The sequence below is a fragment of the Leptodactylus fuscus genome, chromosome 4, assembly GCF_031893055.1.
Source record: "Leptodactylus fuscus isolate aLepFus1 chromosome 4, aLepFus1.hap2, whole genome shotgun sequence".
In the NCBI taxonomy this organism is placed as follows: domain Eukaryota; kingdom Metazoa; phylum Chordata; class Amphibia; order Anura; family Leptodactylidae; genus Leptodactylus; species Leptodactylus fuscus.
Genome location: NC_134268.1, coordinates 77247408 through 77268686, shown reverse-complemented (window position 1 = coordinate 77268686; position 21279 = coordinate 77247408). Strand labels below are relative to the sequence as shown.

The 21279-nt window shown below is 40.9% G+C and overlaps 1 protein-coding gene across 1 annotated transcript in view; it reads right to left on the bottom strand.

Moving 5' to 3' along the window:
* The window catches only part of RNMT (RNA guanine-7 methyltransferase), a 37169-nt gene that overhangs the window by 1466 nt on the left and 14424 nt on the right, over nucleotides 1–21279 (bottom strand). The window contains exons 6-11 of the mRNA XM_075270706.1: nucleotides 20042–20154; nucleotides 13919–14100; nucleotides 10719–10883; nucleotides 9361–9478; nucleotides 3257–3358; nucleotides 3121–3154 (exon numbers count right to left, since the gene is read on the bottom strand). Of these exons, the coding sequence (XP_075126807.1) occupies nucleotides 3121–3154; nucleotides 3257–3358; nucleotides 9361–9478; nucleotides 10719–10883; nucleotides 13919–14100; nucleotides 20042–20154 (714 nt within the window). The remainder of the gene's footprint in view (nucleotides 1–3120; nucleotides 3155–3256; nucleotides 3359–9360; nucleotides 9479–10718; nucleotides 10884–13918; nucleotides 14101–20041; nucleotides 20155–21279) is intronic.

Below are 21279 nucleotides of genomic sequence, written 5' to 3'. Positions count from 1 at the left end.
GGCCAAGATGGCCATATTCAGCCATTTCATAGCAGCAAATGAGGGAAGTGGACATATGCAACCATTGCTTCAGTCAAACCACTGGTCTTATAATTAGTGTGTGTGTATATATGTGTGTGTGTGTGTGTGTGTGTGTGTGTGGGGGGGGGGGGGGGGGGGGGGGGGGGGGGGTTTACTGCAGTAGGATCCCCCAGGAATCACATACTTATTTCCTATGTACAGGATACAGCTACCAGTATAGATAGCCAGAGAATATAAGTATATAAACCCCTCAACCACATAGTGTTCAGAATACAATAATAAAAAAAAAAAACTACCAAAGTGAATCAGACAAAAACACAAAATTGCAAAAAAAAAAATGTAATACTTTACTAAAAATGTACAAATTAGAGAAAGTGAAAAAAGGAGTAAATCATAAAAGAGCATCACAGGAGATAATATAGTAACCTGGCCTTTCCAAGCAGTATAGGAATAAAAAAAAAGTACCATATTTTTCGGACTATAAGACGCACTTTTTTTCCCCAAAATTTTTGGGGAAAAGAAGGGTGCGTCTTATAGTCTGAAGGTGGCGCCTGGCATCCGCTGTAATAGAGAGGCGGAAGCCGGCAAGTGATAGACGCCATTACAGGTGCCGGGGCCTGAGACATCGCTGCGCTCCTCTGCCCTGCATGAAGCCAGCAGCGGCAGGGGCTCCTCCGTGCCCCCGCCGCTGGCTTCATGCAGGGCAGAGGATCGTAGCGATGTCTCAGGCCCCGGCGTCTATCCCTCCCCGGCATCCGCCTCTCTAGTACAGCGGATGCCGGGTCAGTATCGGTGGCCCCTTCTCCCCCGGGGCCGGTCCCCACCGGCCCCGTACCTGTAAAGTTGCAGGCCGGCTCCTGCGCGGCGATATCGCAGGAGCCGACCTGTTCGGGTGACAGCCAGGAGCCTAATGAGGCTCCCAGGCCTGTCACTGCTATATTAGTATTGCGGCTGGTCTCTATGACCAGCCGTAATACTAATAGACAGAATGTCCCATAGACGGCAATACAGTTGTATTGCCGTCTATGGGACTTGCGATCAAGCGACCGCAGGTTCAAGCCCCCGGGGGGGAATAAAATAGTAAAAAAAAAAAAAAAAAGCTTTAAAAATATGAAATAAATAAAAGTTCTAAATCACCTCCTGTTTTTTTTTTCAATACAAGGTGATCTAAGCAATAGATATCCCCCAAAATGGTATAACTAAAAATTACAGCTGGCCCCGCAAAAAAAACGCTCTATGCATCCCCGTACAGCTGCAGGGTCACCTGTCAATGTGGCCTTGCAGCTGTTGCAAAACTACAACTCCCATATATTAACCCCTTCCCGACATGCGCCGTAATAGTACGGCGCGTCGGGTCTGTAACTATGGCGACCACCCGGGAGCCGGGCGGCCGTCATAGCCGCCGGGTGTCTACTGCTTTAAGCAGTAGACAACCGGCTCTGATGCCTCCGATCGGTCCCCGGACCGATCGGAGGCATTAACCCCTCCGGCGCTGCTGTCAAAGGCGCCGGAGGCGCCATCTTCCCGGCGGCGCATGGGCGCCGCCATTTTGGCAGGGATCGCCGGCTCCTGGAGCATGCTCCAAGGCCGACCCCCCATTGCCATGACAGCCGGGAGCCTTGTTAAAGGCTCCCAGCCGGTCTGCAAAGTCTCTCTTTTGCAGGCTGGTCTATGCAGCCTGCAAAAGAGATGATGATTTTTTGCAATGCATTGCAATGCATTAGCATTGTAATGCATTGCATTAGTGATCATACCCCCTGGGGTTCAACACCCCTAGGGGGTCTAATAAATGCAAAAAAAAAAAATTTAAAAAAAGTAAAAAAAAAAATAAAAAAATATAAAAAGTATTAAAAGTTCAAATCACCCCCCTTTCCCTAGAACAAATATAAAAGTAGTTAAAAACTGTGAAACATATACATGTTAGGTATCACCGCGTCCGAAATCGCCCGCTCTACAAATCTATAAAAATATTTTTCCTGTTCGGTAAACGCTGTAGCAGGAAAAATAGTCAAAAGTGCCTAACCGCCGTTTTTTCACTGTTTTAATTCTGATAAAAATTTGAATAAAAAGTGATCAAAGCAATAACATTTCCCGAAAATGGTAGAACTAAAAAGTACACCCGGCCCCGCAAAAAAAGACGCCCTATGCATCCCCGTACACCTATGTATAAAAAAGTTACGGCCGTCGGAATATGGCGACTTTTAGAAAAAAAAATTTTTAACACCGTTTTGGAATTTTTTTTAGGGGTCAAAATGTAAATAAAACCATATAAATTTGGTATCCCTGGAACCGTACCGAAACACAGAATACAGGGGACATGTCATTTTGGCTGCACAGTGAACGCCGTAAAACCAAAGCCCGTAAGAAAGTCGCAGAAATGCATTTTTTCTTCAAATCCACCCCATTCTGAATTTTTTTCCTGCTTCCCAGTACATTATATAGAATAATTAATGGTGGCATCATGAAGAAAAAATTGTCCCGCAAAAATTAAGACCTCATATGACTCTGGGAGCGGAGAAATAAAAAAGTTATGGGGTTTAGAAGGAGGGGAGTCAAAAACGAAAATCAAAAAATGCCATCGGCGGGAAGGGGTTAAATATTTTACCAGTTTTTGCTTCAAAATTTTTTTTCCCTATTTTCCTGCTCTAAAACCTAGGTGCGTCTTATAGTCCGAAAAATACGGTAAGCATACAGCTATTTTATTCACATAAAAAGTTGGCAACATAATATTTGTGAATGTGAATAAAGCTGTGCTAACTAGCTCCATAACACAAGGAGGTGCACAGTTTACCAAAGCCATACACAAGGAGAAAAAAACATTACCTATGGTTGGGATATTTGTCAATGTTACAGCATTTCCTTCTATCCCCAAAGGCAACGTACTCCTCTTTAACTTCGTCCATATATTAGATTTCCAATAAAGGTTTTTGATGTTTTTTGTCTGTCTATAAGGGAGTTATTGCTTTGTTTGGTGGATTTCTAAGATAGCGGATAAGTGGTGTTTGTTGGACAACTCCTTTGAAGCTAGTTAGATGGCAAACACTGCACAGACACCAGTACACATCTTAAGTATGTCATAGGATATAGAGAATTACTTACTTGTAGCGTCCCATTCAGATTTGCTTAAAGTGCCCTAGAAAGCAAACATAAATAAATAAATACTTCTTAAACATACAGCTGAGCAATGGGCTCAATTTTTTGGGACATGGAGAACATTAGCCGGAGAACCACTTACCAGCGGCAGTTTTGCTTTGCCACTTTCCTTTACGTTTCTGGCATGTTCATAATCGTCTTCATTTTGAGAAGCTAGACTGGAGTTAGGAGCTTGAGGATATTGCTGGAATAAAAATGTATCATGTCAATCATTCCTAAGCACTTTTATTAGATAAGCGGTGGTATTTATCAGAGCTGGAAGGAAGCGTGACACTATAAAAGATAAGCACAGCACATTTGGTGTAACCCACTATGTAAGTTTGACATCACTTTGTTGCACTTTTTTCATTTTTAATAAGATTTGACACATTTTACTATTCATGATAATCCATTTGCGCAAATAATAATCCATTTGCGCTGCTTTTCAGTTTCTATTAGGCTGCAAGTTTCCATCAGTACTGTCACCATCTGTATGTAATAGACCATATGTGGGAAATGATAAGAGAAAGGAGAGTCTGAACATGGTTGCTGGAGAAAGGTGGGTTAGAGTCACTGAACTGAAGGGGGAGGGCAATAGGGAACTTGCTTTATGACTAGTTTTAGTGGTGGGGAGAGCACGGAGAATTAGTGTTAAGACTACTCTGAGAAAGGGGAAGATAAGGCTAGCCTAAATGTGGTTACAGGTGGACGATATGATTGGGAAGTAGCTTTGGGACTACTTAGGGGGAAGGGCCCAAGAGTGATGCCAAACAGTGTCACAATGCATTCGGTTCTGCGGCCACGGGAGCTTTCTCTTCCCTTGCTCCACTGTTTCATTTCAGGCCACTTGCCATTATGGATTGAAGTTTTGCTGTTACCATGTGGCCAGTAATAAGTAGTAGCCTGGAATTTAAAGGGATTGTCAGGGGAGTTTAGATTCACTTAACTGATTCAGTGGGCTCTTGATTATGGATTTCAGGGCTTCCGGCCTCATCCCGACCCCAGGCCTGATGGTCAGAGGCAGCTCTCCAACAGATGGGTCGCTCTGTCACCTCCTTCTCACAGCTAATTGCCCCTGCTATGGGGGCTGGCATAGTCACAGAGATCAGGGAAGGAAGGAGGGGCAGATTGCTGCTTCCAACCACATGAACCAGGGATTAGGACGAGGCTGGATAAGATAAGTGAAAATCCCCAGACATCCCCTTTAATCAGTGTTGCTTATAAGTGAAAGCATTTGGGACTCAGATGCTTTCTAATCAGCACTCGAAAAGCTGTGCGGCACAAGCCCTTAAATATCATATTGCTGGGGAAGGAAAGTGGAATAATGAGAAATAAATTTTGTGACTACTAAGGGAGTGAGGGAGGAACTATTGTGAGCCACAATACAATAACTGGGTCTACTTTGTACACGGAAGGTGTGCTTGCATCTAGATGTATTTACTTAGGGACATGGCACGGTGTAAATTATACTGGGATAGCACCTCACCACAGTGGATGTGTAGGGCGCACATGGTGCAGTCAAGTGGTTAAAGGGGTTGTCCCATCTCAAGGATCCAATTTATACTTGTAGCTTATGTAAATTCAAGAGGTTTCCTAAATACATTGCCTTAGCAATGCTGCTTTGTTTGCCTGCTATGTGAAATTCTTCCTCCCATTGTTTACACAGCGTTTCCATGGAGCTGGACCTGCTTTTACTGACATTTACAGTGCACATTATTTGATCTACATTTTTACTGTTTGATGAAGAATACAGAAAGCGAGAAGAAGAGACAGAAGGCAAAGCCGCTGAAACAAGGAGATTTGAAACCCTCTTAAGTCATGGACTCAATGAGCACTCCATCTCAGCAAATGTATTTATTTAAATTTTGTTTGAGGTTTCAAAGTCAATAGCAGAAGTTTTGCAGGGATTCCCTCAGCCATTAACTAGAAACCCTCAGTATTCAATTTATTAATGGCCTAACCGTAATAATGGAAACTGGCCTAACCGTAAACGACATTGATCACATGTTGTGGTCAAGATGCAGCTGTCACAGCAAACACTTAGGCCTCTGGGTAATAGGTCTGCCAGTAGCAGCATTCATGTACAAAGGGTCAGCATCAGTGTACATCTGACTAACACAGACCCACTGCTACTTTGCTAGACGCTATCAGCAGTAAACTGTGTTATGGTAAATCCTGGTTACTACTGGGTGTGCCAAGCACAAGTCTAATAAACAAACTATACTAGGAAAGAATAGGTGTAAACATTACGTTGCTCCAGGTTTTCGGAGCTGTGTGTGACAGTTTTAATCTACATTTGGTTTACATTTATTTCTGTAGATCAGAGGATTGTAAGAACGGACTATAAAAGTGACAGAATGATTGGTGGAATCATTGACTGTAGTGTTGTTAAGGAAGCAGACGGGAGGTCTCGGCCACCTAATTTCAGCCATAAACAACATGCTGTGATTTTTCAGCCAATTTTCATTTTGTAGTGGTCATTCTGATACTTTTAATCAGTTAATTTCATCCTCCGATGAATTAAAAGAACAAAATGTGAAGCAGCAGCGTGAAGCTAGCCTTAATGTGTGCTACCTGTATCAGGACAGACATTAGTAATGCTGATCTACAGAGCAGAGAATTGGGAGGAGGATAATCGTACATTAGGAAGGAAAAACTATTAATGATTATGATTAAGTTAGATTTACACCAAAGCAGACAATTCCTTTAACCCCGTACAATACAAAATACCAACAGGCTCCCTGGTTAAAAGAAATTATATTGTACTGCTGTATGAAATAAACTGGGGATACAGAGAAATGTCACAGGCGAGAGACAACAAAAAAAAAAGAAGTGAGAAACTTGTCAATCTAGCTGAGCTGTATAGAGAGAAGCCGGGGGGGGGGGGGGGGGGGAGAGATGCCCCTGTGACACTTCTCCTCCAGTTCCCAGTTTGTTTGCAAACTATGATTTCCACAACTTTTTTTCTCTTTCTTTTTTTAATACCATTTGCCATGCAGTATAAATATTTATTTCTGGATTTCTTTCTGTAATGGTGAACTACTTAGAAAACAAAACAGGGAGTTATTTATTTTTTGGGGGGATGCTTTTCTTTTCATCCCACTAGGTGATATGTCGCAACAAACCATTATTGCCTGTCAGTGTTACACTGATAAGCAAACCTACTAGGCCAAGTCTCTGGCATAGCCTAAGGCTAAGTTCACACAGAAGTTTTTTGGTCAGGATTTTGAGGCCGTATTCGCCTCAAAATCCTGACCAAAAAGACGGCTCCCATCTTTTTTGCAGGAGCAGTTTCTTCTGGCTCCTGGAAAAAGCAGCAAGATGCTCATTTTTCAGGCCGAGTAGACTTGTGATTCGGCCTGAAGACACACCCTCCTCCGGAGAGAGTGCGCAGCTGGATGCACCGGCTTTCAGTTGCAGCTACAAGTTTTTTGGATCAGAACCTACGCCTCAGGTTCTGATCCAAAAAACCCTGTGTGAACTTACCCTAATAGGAAGAATAAAGTCAGGATCTCATGAGCATATAAAATGTAGGAAATACCATTCTTAATTCATTCTCCCATAGGCACTACACACCCCAGAATTATTAAGAGGCTCCAGTCTTTTGCATGTAGATGCACCTGAAGTCATGGGCTGGTGTAGATGCCTGGTACAACTTATGCCAGTTTTCTGGTTTGAGCTATAGTAAATCTAAAAGACAGAGGCATTCCCAGGTCCGCCTACAATTCCCATCAGCTCTGTCCATGGTCTTTAGTGTTGAGTGGGGCACACTTTTTATGCTAGAAGAACAGACCTTCCTTTTGACTTATAAATTCCTAAAAATCATAAGTCAGCAGGTTGTTTTCTAAAATAAACTGTGTCAATCACATGGCCACAGACTGATTTTTATCCAATGGAAGAAAGCGAATGAATGAATGACAGCAAGCAGAGATACTTTAAGAAACTGATACAGAAAGTATATTGGGAAATTGTATAACTTTACTATGCACGAAATAACATTTGTCTCAGAATATTGGTCTTAAAAGTGGACAATCCCTTTTAATAAACGTTTTCTCCTACTGCAGACAAAGCACAAGAGGAAGGCTCTTGGTCCAGCCAGGTGTCATACAGCAGGTCACCAGACAGTGAAGAAGAGGAGGGGAACCATGACTGAGCAGCTATGACATCCAATTCATCCACAGATGAAAGGGAGAAAGGAGACTAGGTATTTCATACTCCTTTAACTTTTGAGAAAAAAATCTGCATGAAAAGCGAAAACCATCATCAACACCATGGCAGTGACTAAGGTTTTAGTCAGACGACAATTTTGAAACTGGCTATGAAAAATGTATGAAAGTCAGTTTTTCACAGCTGATTTGCATCCATATGCCTTTTTGCATAGTTGTCCTGTTTTCTGTCCCCAAACCCTTTACTTTGAATATGGTCCGTGATACTCACGTGAATACAGCCTAAGAATACTATTACACGTGCTGTTTTTACTCATCCCTTATCATCTCTATAATACTAACACTACACTGCAACTTCTTAAACAAATGAGCTTTTTTTTCCAGGGAAGGAAAGGGGGGGGGGAATACAAGCATGATTATGCAGTATTTAATTAATCCATGCAGACGTGTGAATGAGGCCTAACAGCTGTAGTCCAAGAGGTATCACCGAGTTAGGTGCAGTCTTCCGGGCTCCAGCAGCTGATTGGCCGAAGTGGTCATGTGAAGCTGAGGACTTCCAGTATCAATGCATAGGCATGAGAGAACAGACATCGGCGGAATAGGAGCAAAAGAGTATACTTTATTAAAATATTTTTACACCTCCTCTGGCCTCCACACAAGTTGCTTCACATCTTGGGCAGCCCCTTTAATGCTAGTGCTTGCAGTAACAGAATGAACAATTTCCAAGATTAAAGCTGACCATATGTAGATTACTGGTAGCTCATCTTACTAGCCTTATCTATTAATGTTATGTGTACGATTACCACAGGCATTAGATTCTTTACAAATGTCACCATATATAGATGGATCTGACAAGACAGCGGATAAATATCTTATTGCATTGCCAGCTTAAAGGGGCTCTATCAGCAAAATTATGCTGATAGAGCCCCACGTATACGTGAATAGATGAAGGCGGAGAAGATCCAGAAGAGGAGGACGTCGCTGTAGGAAGAAAGAAGGGGAAGAAGGGACCGAAGATGACGTCGGATCGTGCACCACCGCCCAGCGTGCACGTTCAGGTATCATTTATATATATGTTTTTATAGTTTTATTTTAAAACGGGGGGTTTAAAATTAGATTAGCAGTGCCTGAATAGCCTTTTTAAAAGCTATTCACGCATCTGTGGGGCTCTATCAGCGTAATTTTGCTGACAGAGCCCCTTTAAAGTGGTTGTCCGGGACCTCAGGATAATGAATACTAGGTCATCAGTATCAGATCAGTCGGGGTCTGAAACACTAACCGTGCACCAAAAAGCTGATGCTTCACCTCTGGAAGCCTTGCTCCTATTGAATGGGAGCAGGGCTGCAGAACCCAGAAGTAACCACTAGAGTGTACGACCCCTTTAATCAGACATGGGTAGTGTAAAGAGAAGGTTCTGTATGTTAAACATGTTAAAGGAAAGACCCATTTTTGACGTTTTTTTTGTTGTTGCCCGCAACATATGTCCTCAGCCTTTTGATCATCAGTTGCTTATATTTACTACCCTAAGTATCCAGTTAGAATAGGAAGTACAGCTCTGGAGCCCAGCCACTGCTCCAACAAATGACATCCGGAATACACACAGAAGCACAGTAATAAGCACCTAGGCCTGATAACCAGGGAAGAGACGCATCACTTGTTTTTTTTTTTTAAATAGTTTGTAATTGGGGAAATATAAAAATCAAACTGGAAATGATCTAATGTGTGTTCCTAGCTAATCGTAATATGTAGGCAAGGATGTAATTACATATTGTAATTATACTCCGCTTACTGAATCCCTTCTCCTTCATGTGTAGAGCCATTACCTTCACAATTCATTGTCTGCGGCAGCAAACATGCAGATTACAGCCAACCTCTGCTTTCCCTGACAAGCACAAAGCAGGAAATTAATGAGAAAGGATTTTCTTTTCCCGTGAACGTTTCTGGGGCTTCTTTACATGCATCCTTAGATTATTAAGGTAATGTAAAAACCTACCACCACACGTGATACATCAGACAACAAGATTCTCATTTAACAAATTACCTCCAAAGCTTGCATTTTTTTCAACAACATTTTCTGTTCATCATTTTTAACCTTCTCTTCAAAAAATTCCTGAAAGGTCCTCTTGTAAATGAGTTTCATTTTATACTTCTTGGCCATTCTGCAAAATAAAAAAGATGTGTTACTTCCTCCCACGCTCCCAAACTTCGAATCCATCACGTGCCTATCCTCATTTTCTCTACTGCGTTTTATTTTCCTTCCCTGAATAAAAGAAAACATTTGGAATAAGCACAGTGACACCTTATGGCCACTTGCAAAACTACAATCTTTTATATGCAGGTCATTCTGACAAATATTTCTACTGAAAAAATAAAAACCTTCACATAAATCATCAGTGAGGCCAACAGCCAAGACTGCTGGCTTCTCTGTGGGCACAATAAAACATAAGGCCTTGTTCACATGTCAGTTTTGTTTATTACAGCTCTAATGTCCATTGAAGCCACTGAAGGGCTTTATTCACATGACAAATGTCTACAGGTTGAATAACATCAATGAACAGAGTGTGTTATTTTTATTTATTTTTTTTGGATGGCTGCGAAAAATGGTCCATTTAAAAGAAAACCAAACAAAAAAAAAACTAAACAAAACATCAGAACAGATATAGATTCATAGAAATTCCTGGTTTTAAAAACAGCCACAGTAGTGTGAATAAGGCCTAGCTGAAGTGTGCATTCCAAAATGGTTGTACCACCTGTTAATTTTTAGTAAGCACAACACGAGGTAGAGAAACCCTGACCTATACTCATGTGCGTAATGTATTTGGGCTGTGATAAAATCTCCTATTTAGCACCAGCGTCGGGTCTAAGGGGGAGTTCACACTTGCACCCAGTGTCCGCCCTATGCCATTCCACCAGGTTTCAGTCCTCAGCCTCGAGAAACTGGACAGGGGACGGCTACCCAGCAGACGAATGAGTTTTTAAAGGTGACCGCCGATGTTCGACTGCAGCCTCTTCATCTGGGCACAAAGTACTGCATGTCTGACTGTGTCCGGCCGAAAAAAAACAGGTTTCTAGGAGGAGAGGCTGTAGGCAGAGACACCGGTGGTCACCTTTAAAAACCCATTCAAATGAATGGGTTTTAAAGCTAACCGCCAGGTAGCTGTCCCCGGTCTAGATTCTCGGGGCTGAGGACGGAAACCCGACAAAATGGCACAGGGCGGACACTGGGCACAAGTGTGAACGCCCCCTCAGCCTATACCTCTGCTATACAATGTATATTACAAAATTTCATATTACCCCTATCACTACAAATTCATGCAAAATTTGTTGAAATGACTTTAGGCCTCCAGCAAGGTACCTCAACCATAAAAGGTACACATTAAATAAAATAATACAACTTACTCTACGAGTACTGGAAAATAGACCAGGAATTCAGGCACATTAACCACGCCTTCCAACTTAAAATCATATTTGCATCCAAATAGTGGGTAATTTCCCTTATCTTGGAACGTCACACTATATACATCATTCCCAAATGTATTTGTATCAGATGCTTCAAGACGCTTCCTGTAAAGAAAAAAAAAAAAAAAGCATTTCATTCATGCTAACCACAAGATGTAAAAAAAAAATTTAAATATTTTCAAAACTTTTATAGATATATAAATAAAAAACAAAAAACAAAAAAAAAACATCAGATATTGGCATGGACTGGCAAAGTTTTTTAAGCACGGAAGGCCAGCGGTTATAAGTTATTAAATGAGATTTTGATATGGATGTCCTACCCCCTTTTTTCTAGCTGCATTAATGATTTTTCTGGGTCAACAGCAAAAGTAGCTCCCAGATGTGTGTTCATATATGTGGGTATTACCTTATTGTGTTTTTGTTTTTTGGCCTGACGTATTGTGTTGTTAAGGGTGGTAACTAGAGATGAGCGAGTACTATTTGAAACTCCCGTTTCGAATAGCATGCACCCATAGGAATGAATGGACGCATCATCTCTAGTGGTAACCTTTCATGATAGAAAAAAGTTACATTTTCATATATATATATATATAAATATATATATATATAATATATATATAATTTTTTTAATGTAGATTGTGAGCCCCATTTAGGGATCACAATGTACATTTTTTTTTCCTAACAGTAGGTCTTTGTAGAATGGGAGGAAATCCACGCAAACATGGGGAGAACATATAAACTCCTTGCAGATCCTGGTGGGATTCGAACTCCAGGACTCCCAGCGCTGGAAGGGTACAGTGCTAACCACTGAGCCACCGTGTTGCCCACATTTTCATTTATATTGTGCATGCTGCAGCACTCATTTTGATTCTACATTTATCCTGGTAACTAAAGGGGCGTCCACACTACCACCGCTGTCCATCCAGTGGTTTCGGTCCTAAACCCCAAGGAAACTGGACAGAGGGACTTGCTAGCAGTCAGCTTTAAAGGTAACCACCAGTGTCCGTATGCAGCCTCTCCACCTGGAAACAGTTTTTTGGGTTTTTTTGCATGGACACAAAGCCCTACATGTATGACTTTGTGTCCGTGCAAAAAAAAAAATGTTTTTCAGGCAGACAGGCTGCATACGGACATCGGCGGTCACCTTTAAAAACCCATTCAAATGAATGGGTTTTAAAGCTGACTGCCTGCTGTACCCCTGTCCAGTTTCCCCAGGGTTTAGGACAGAAACCCTAGGGCGGACAGCGGTGGTACTGTGAATGTCCCCTAATACTGCCCTATCAACATTAATATATATACATACACACACATATATGTATAATACTTAAGTACAAATACAAAAACTATAACTCTCATCTAAGCATCAAATGGACTGTATCAGGAGAGAGTCTTGTTAGGCTACATGAATATGACGAAGTGTATCTACTTGGGCCATGATTAAAAAGCACACGGATGCCTCCATGGCCCCATATGCTGACATCCACATACAAGGGTGTGTGTATGTGGTCATACAACTTAATAGGCCATTGTGCTAACCACGAAAAACACGGCCAGCATAATAACAAAGCCCACGTTCATGTGCATAGATCCTTATTCTAATTTTATAATTTTAATGACCAACATCAAAAGACACCCAAAATGAAAAATAAAAAGGAATATCTATTAGTAATAATAATAATTAAAAAAAAAAAAAAAAAAGTCCCACAAAAAACCCCAAATTAAAGAAAAAAGTTCTGGGAACATCATAGCTCGATGCGATACACTGTTTCCATGGTTCCTTCTCACCCCATGTGGCAGTTTCGGAAAGAGGAGAACAGACAAGGTGTGTTGCTACACTAAGTCCTGCCTCAGTGGTCAGAACCTTCAGAAGTTTCATTTCATAATTTTTCATAATTTTTCCAAGCTGTCTCTTCCACCTCCATCTACAGACAATTTTACAAGCACTGTGTTTGGATGCTGCTTACCTGAAATACCATTTTAGTTTGGGGACAAAAATGGGCAAAGGACAATGCTTTAAGTAGAACTCTCACAAGATTTTTCATTCACTGGTCTGTTATAAAGGCACATGCTGTAAACTGTCTTACCAGTGGCTGTATTTGTAAGTTACCCACTTCCTTCTAGTCTTCTGTGACTGACAGTGTCTTAGGTGTAGACAGGAGTCCGTTTCCTATTCCCGGTTATAAAACTTGATATTGATGTTATCTTTTTTTATAGGAATGAATGGGTAATGAATAGAGAAACTGATTTCCTGACCACTCACAAGATGCTTTGTCAGTTACTGCTGGTCACATGACAAAGCTGAGGACCAGGAGGGAGTGGAAACACAAATACAGCCAAAAGCAAGATCCTTAGAACACCTTACATCATGGTCCTTTCTAACAGTCCAGGAAAAAGGTTTTTTTTGAGTGTTGGAGATTCAGCATGGGGAAGAGATTTGGATAGTAGGTTAGCTACCAGTCCAGTTCACTACTTCTATCCAGCTGCAACTGTCCCATTGTCTCCAGCCTTAAAGAAAATATATCACAGAAGTAGACAAATCCAGAAACTAAATTTCCTTCCGATCCCTTCGATTTTTATTGAATAAAATGGAGGGATAAAACTGTAAAATAAGGCTTTTTCTGCAGCCAGAGAAGAAATTGTAAGAATAAGAATTCTTTATATATTAATCACTGATCATATAACGTACATTTATACTAGAAAAGGATAAAAAGACACGCAATAAAATAATAGGATGGTGTATAAGTTTTGAAGTCTTCAGGAGCCATTGTAACTTGGATGGCATTTCCATTCCTGGAATATAGCACTTTCAGTAATAAAAGCGTACAAGAGAATAGCTGAATACGTAATTCAGTTGGTTAGGGATAACGCTCCATAGTGCAGGGACAGTCTAAAGCAAACAATAAAAGTTACTAAGAGCACTTTATTATTACATACTAATGTACCCAAATCCATCAACTCATCTTCTCACGTTCTAGACTTGCCAAGTACTGATAATCCAAACTTGCAATTTTCTATCAGCACTCTTTGCCAGAGCTGTCACAAGAGGATGCCTGTTTACCAGTATTTGGCAGCGTAATGAAACAGACAGCTCATTCTTCTGAGCAGTTTAAGTAGCAATAAAAAGGATCAAGAACACTTACACAAGCTCAAAGCCATCTGGAGTTGTGCCGATGAAATAGCCTCCAGGGCAAAGACGCTCGCAAGCATTTCTCAGCATCAAGTCGGCCTGCTCATATGTCTCGAATGAGTAATGATAAACAAATTGACAGCTGCAAATGTCAAAGGTGATCTCTGGATCCTTAAACTTCTCAGATAAAAGCTCCTAGAATACAGAAAATGGGAAAAATGGACTTTAGAGAAACGTCACATTGCTTTAAAGGTATTGTACATCTAAAGGCTTCCAATACCATCTTAATTTTGCTTTAAGCACAAAACCGCAGAAAATCCAATAAAGATCAGCATATATTTGGAGAGGACTTTGTGTATAACCTTGGCCGCATGCTGCTATCAATGAAAGGCATAGGAACAAAAAAAAAAGCAACAAATATTTTGTATACAGGAAACTCATTTGACTAAATAAGCCTTCATTCACATACGCACGCACATCTAGTTATGGCTAATTACAGCCTAGACAGTCTCAGAAAGGGCCAAAAACATGTATATTTCATAAGGATAAATGCACAGGAGATACTGAATTATCACAGCACCTACTGATAGCACGTTTTCCCTGTGACAACTCCTGCTATGCGCACACTACAATAAAACCACAGAAACTGATATGCCTTCCCAGCAATTACTCCAATTAAAGAGCCCTCGGATGAAGATAATGTAACGTAATCTGCAAAGGAAATGCAAGAGGTGATAGTAATCAGACTGCTGAATAGCGCCGCAACAAAAGCGCCTGAAAGAAGAAAAAATGAAGGCTTTGCTGTTGGCTTTCTACATGACATGATGAACAAGATCTATTCTATATTATACTGACGTAGAAACAGATTGTCAGATCAGGAAGCAGGCAATTGCTCCTGTATTGGTAGTGTCCATTAAATAGCGCACACCAAAATAGATACGGTATCTTTTTACTGCAAAGTGGGATGGCTGTTGTAAAGTGTGGTTTCAATGCCAAACTTTGGATTTACTTGCAATTTTGTGTCCAATAAACATGGTTTATATATTAATACTACTAAGGGTGCGTTCACACCTGTACCCGGTCTCCGCTTTGTAGGTTTCCATCTTCTTCCCGAGAAACTGGACAGGAGACGGAAACCAGCAGTCAGTTTTCAAACCCATTCACTTGAATCGGTTTGCAGAGTGTTGGCCCGTGAGCGTCTTCTGCATCTCCATGGCGAGACTGTTTTTTTTTCACCGGTCACAAAGTCGGACATGCATGACTTTGTGCCCGGGTTTAAAAAAAAACAAAACAAAACAAAAAAAAAAACACACGGTTTCGCTGTGGAGACCAGAAGACGCTCACGGGTGGACACCGACTGCCGGGTTTCCGTCTCCTGTCCAGTTTCTCAGCAGAAAACGAGAACCCACAAAGCGGACACCGGGTACAGGTGTGAACCCGCCATAACTTACTTACATTACCAAAAATGTATATTTACCCAGATCACCGGGGCAGTGATGTGACCTCCCCAGGCACATTCCATTGTCAAAAATACTATCCCTCTCCCAACTTTCCTGTCAGATCTTCTGTGGGGACGGCTCCTCCTCTTCTTGATGTCTGCCAGCACCTGTGCAATAAAGCCGGAGTGCCTGCATTGCATTGCAGTTGGCACTCCGGCTCTATTGCGCAAGCAGACGTCAAGAGCAGAAGGAGCCGACATCAAAGAAGGAAGTGATCTCCTGTGACCAGAAGATATGCACAGAATTACATGTAAGTATGATGGGATGGGGTGTGGGCTGAGTAGTGCGTGTGCTAGCTAGGGAGACAGGGAGGGGGTTGAGGAAGTGGGAGAGGGAGGAGAGTGTAGAGTCAGCTCTGAGTGAAGAGCAATGTATCATGGTAGTTGTAGGATAAAAGAAGAGGAAGCTACCCAGGTAAACAAATGCAGAAGAAGTCAGAGAAACTCAGAAATCACTCTAAACATTGCTAAAGGTAGGTATACATTACACACACACACACACACACACACACACACACACACACACTACCATTCAAAAGTTTGGGGTCACCCAAACAATTTTGAGTTTTCCATGAAAACTCACTTTTATTTATCAAATTAGCTGCAAAATGAATAGAAGATATAGTCAAGACATTGACAAGGATAGAAATAATGATTTTTAATTGAAATAATAATTTTCTCCTATAAATTTACAATTCCAGCCTTGCAGACCTTTGGCATTCTTGCTGTTAATTTCTTGAGGTAATCTGGAGAAATTTCACCCCATGCTTCCAGAAGCCCCTCCCACAAGTTGGATTGGCTTGATGGGCATTTTTTGCATACCATACGGTCAAGCTGCTCCCACAACAGCTCCATAGGGTTGCGATCTGGTGCCTGCGCTGGTCACTCCATTACATATAAAATACCAGCTGCCGCTTCTTCCCTGAATAGTTCTTGCATAATTTGGAGGTGTGCTTTGGGTCATTGTCCTGTTGTAGAATGTAATTGGCTCCAATCAAGCGCTGTCCACAGGGTATGGCATGGCAAAATGGAGTGATAGCCTTCCTTATTCAAAATCCCTTTTACCTTGTACAAATCTCCTACTTTACCAGCACCAAAGCAACCCCAGACCATCAAATTACCTCCACCATGTTTGACAAATGGCATTAGGCACTCTTCCAGCATCTTTTCAGTTGTTCTGCGTCTCACAAATGTTCTTCTGTGTGTTCCAAACACCTCAAATTTCGATTCGTCTGTCCATAACACTTTTTTCCAATCTTCCTGTGTCCAATGTCTGTGTTCTTTTGCCCTTATTAACCCCTTCCCGCCGATGGCATTTTTTGATTTTCGTTTTTGACTCCCCTCCTTCTAAACCCCATAACTTTTTTATTTCTCCTCTCCCAGAGCCATATGAGGTCTTAATTTTTGCGGGACAAATTTTTCTTCATGATGCTACCATTAATTATTCTATATAATGTACTGGGAAGCAGGAAAAAAATTCAGAATGGGGTGGATTTGAAGAAAAAATGCATTTCTGCGACTTTCTTACGGGCTTTGGTTTTACGGCGTTCACTGTGCAGCCAAAATGACATGTCCCCTGTATTCTGTGTTTCGGTACGGTTCCAGGGATACCAAATTTATATGGTTTTATTTACATTTTGACCCCTAAAAAAAATTCCAAAACTGTGTTAAAAAATTTTTTTTCTAGAAGTCGCCATATTCCGACGGCCGTAACTTTTTTATACGTAAGTGTACGGGGATGCATAGGGCGTCTTTTTTTGCGGGGCCGGGTGTACTTTTTAGTTCTACCATTTTCGGGAAATGTTATTGCTTTGATCACTTTTTATTCAAATTTTTATCAGAATCAAAACAGTGAAAAAATGGCGGTTTGGCACTTTCGACTATTTTTCCCGCTACGGCGTTTACCGAACAGGAAAAATATTTTTATAGATTTGTAGAGCGGGCGATTTCGGACGCGGGGATACCTAACATGTATATGTTTCACAGTTTTTAACTACTTTTATATGTGTTCTAGGGAAAGGGGGGTGATTTGAACTTTTAATTCTTTTAATATTTTTTTATATTTTTTTTAACTTTTTTTTTATTTTATTTTTTTTGCATTTATTAGACCCCCTAGGGGTGTTGAACCCCAGGGGGTCTGATCACTAATGCAATGCATTACAATGCTAATGCATTGCAATGCATTGCAAAAAAGAATCCTTTCTTTTGCAGGCTGCATAGACCAGCCTGCAAAAGAGAGGATTTGCAGACAAGCCTGGGAGCCTGTACAAGGCTCCCGGCTGTCATGGCAACGGGACGTCAGCCCTGGAGCATGCTCCAGGAGCCGGCGATCCCGGGCAAAATGGCGGCGCCCATGCGCCGCCGGGAAAATGGCGCCTCCGGTGCCTTTGACCGCGGCGCCGGAGGGGTTAATGCCTCCGATTGCTCCGGGGACCGATCGGAGGCATTAGAGCCGGTTGTCTACTGTTTAAAGCAGTAGACACCCGGCGGCTATGACGGCCGCCGGGCTCCCGGGCGGTCGCCATAGTTACAGACCCGACATGCGCCGTACTATTACGGCGCATGTCGGGAAGGGGTTAATCTTTTCCTTTTATTAGCCTGTCTCAGATGTGGCTTTTTTCTTTGCCACTCTTCCCTGAAGGCCAGCAACCCGGAGTCGCCTCTTCACTGTAGACACTGCCATTTTGCAGGGACTATTTAATGAAGCTTCCAGTTGAGGACCTGTGAGGTGTTGATTTCTCAAACTAGAGACTTTAATGTACTTATCTTGTTGCTCAGTTGTGCAGCGCACACAACGTTGTAGGAAATCTTCAATTTCTCGCATGGAATAGCCTTCATTTCTAAGAACAAGAATAGACTGTCGAGTTTCACATGAAAGTTCTCTTTTCTGGCCATTTTGAGAGTTTAATCGCAATAACAAACGTAATGCTCCAGATTCTCAACTAGCTCAAAGGAAGTTCAGTTTTATAGCTTCTCTAACCAGCAAAGCTGTTTTCAGCTGTGCTAACATACTTGCAGAAGGGTTTTCTAAACCTCCATTAGCCTTCTTACACAGTTAGCAAACACAATGTACTATTAGAACACCGGAGTGATGGTTGCTGGAAATGGGCTTCTATACACCTAGGTAGATATTGCATTAAAAACCAGACATTAGCAGCTAGAATAGTCAGTCATTCACCTCATTAGCAATGTTTAGAGTATATTCCTGATTCATTTAAAGTTATCTTCATTGAAAAAAAACTGTGCTTTTCTTTCAAAAATAAGGTAATTGGTACTCATTGTGCAAGGCAGAGTAGTGCACATGCAATTTACTAAAGCAGTGGCATGGAATAGTGTCATGCACACCTCATGGGGCATGTGCAAGCATTCCCCCCCCCCCCCCCATTTTGCCAGCAGATAGATGACTTATTATCGATTATTGGATGACAATTATTTGCTCCTTAGCCTTTGGATAGGGGATATGTGTCATTAAACGCCTTCAAAAATCTGCAAAACCTCCGCTATTTATGGGGATTCTTCAAAGCAATCTTAGGTCACATTCCCTTAAATTTCAAGAAATAAGTATCAATTCATTTTTTGCCAAAAAAACTATCATTATCACTTTAAATTGTACAATGTAATATAAGCTAAATGCCCAGATGCCCTACTGTACAAACGAATTAGACAGAGGTCTGCAGTGGAATATGTGCCAATCCTCAGAATTATGACTTGCAATTTGATGTTGTGTAGATTCAAATAAGGCTAACCAGCACATGGAAATCCACTTCAATAACTGACATATCGCTTACTTATTCAGAAAAAAAGCTGAGGTCATTTGAATACCAATGTGAATTCCCAAATTTGACACAGAAGATGTACCAAAAACATTTGTATACCAGCCTTACAGACATACTGGTAGCTAAATACCCTTTTTGTGCGTTTGGACCATTTATACTATTCTTCATATTTTCAGGCTCATGCACTATGTCCTGGTCTGGGTTGGCGAAGTGTCTGGTTCCATAATACGACACTTTCCACTAAGGCTATGGTAACAGTGCATTTTTTGCTAAAAAGATGCATGTGTTTTTATCTGAAATAAAACGCATGCGGTTTTTGAAAACTGCAGGTGTTTTTAAAAACAGAGTACGTTGTCCAAAAACAAATGCTTTTATATATAAATATATATATATATATATATATATAAATATATATATATATATATATATATATATATATATATATATATATAGGTTGGTTTTTTTTTAGCAACACAAACTGTGAACACAGTCTGTACATTATGCCGATGAGGAAGCATTCACATCTATTGCCCATGTTGCTAGTCTCTTTCACTCTCCTTATGCATGTACGATGCTGCCAACCCATCAGTGTCTATCACTCACAGAAGAGTGCCTGTCTGATGGAGGCAGGGAAGAGGCTCAAAGAGTTCATAGAAAAATTCATGTAAGCACATTTTTTGTCTATTTGTATAAAAAAAATTGTGCAAAACCCCTTAAAAAAAAATAAAAATGGTTAGGTGAGAAAGTCAGCTGTTCTTTTTGTTATCACAAGTGGACATCAGATACATATTGTTACGTAATAGAATGTAATGCTTATTTAAACCTATAAACATAGCCTATATGTTATGTATGTGAATTATACCTTTGTAGAATCTGCTGTCACAAACTCAGCTTCAAAAATATGTTCTCGTTGGTTTCGTGCTTTCATATCAGAGTAACGCTGTTCACATTGCTGGACAGAAACTTCTGCTATATCTGTAAAAAAAATTACAAAATACAATGAATACAAGTGACAGCTGCATGTATGGAGTTCTAATCCAGAGCTGGTCTATCTGTATAGTTAATTAGTGCTAGAAGCGATTAGGTCTTGAACAATGACTGCCGCTTACAGAGTGCTGTGAAATCCTGATCCTTACATATTCAATATTCTCTGTGGGCTAGTATAAACAATGAAGCCTATTCACACAAAAAGCAAGTGCCGTAAAATATGTTCTATCTATCCTGCACCAAACAGAAGGACTCTAGAATCGTTCCTAATAAATAAAGGGGAGGGGGGGGGGGGGCAGCACAAATCTGAAAAGTCATTACAAGGAAAGCATTTTCATGGCAGTTTGTGAAGTGACTCACTAAGCTTCGGCAGCTAATGGGGCATTACTCTTTTCCATAAAAACTAAATCAGTCATATCAAAAAGCATATAGAAAAGTGGCTTATTCACTTACTTACATTACAATGGCCTCATGCGGCAATATTTTTTTGTTCCTGGGACGTTACAGAGAAACCCATACAATGACATGAGTAATACAAATCTACGACACATAATCGGACAGACAGTGTAGGCATTACATAAGACTGCCCACAGTGAACAGCAGTTCAACACAGAGGACTCTGAACCAATGTGAATGCAGTGACTGGATGTCTAGTGCCTCAGTAGCTCAGAACTACATGTACTGTACTGTTATATACCTGTGCCAATGACTCATGAATATAAAAGAAAAATCTATTCATCCCCTAAAACAGCTATTTTTCACTTGCATGCAATGCCTTGCATCATTTTTAGAAATTATTTGAGGATTTTCCATTCATGTTTTTTTTATTTTGTGGACTCCTGACAAACTTTGACATCTATCCAAGATCCAAACAGTTAGAGAACCAACAACAAGAAAGCCCAATTTAACAGGCCTGCACATTGTACCACCACAAACATTTTATGCTCATTCTTCAAAGAAAACTTTAAAACAATGACATCAATTATAGCAACAATTGAATTATGATCCCATTGTGGGCCACCACCTGTCATATTGTGAAGACCCTTGGGGGCCGCTGAAAATGCTGGATCTTTGACAACTGTAAAATTGGCTGCATCAGGACATGCTAATAGG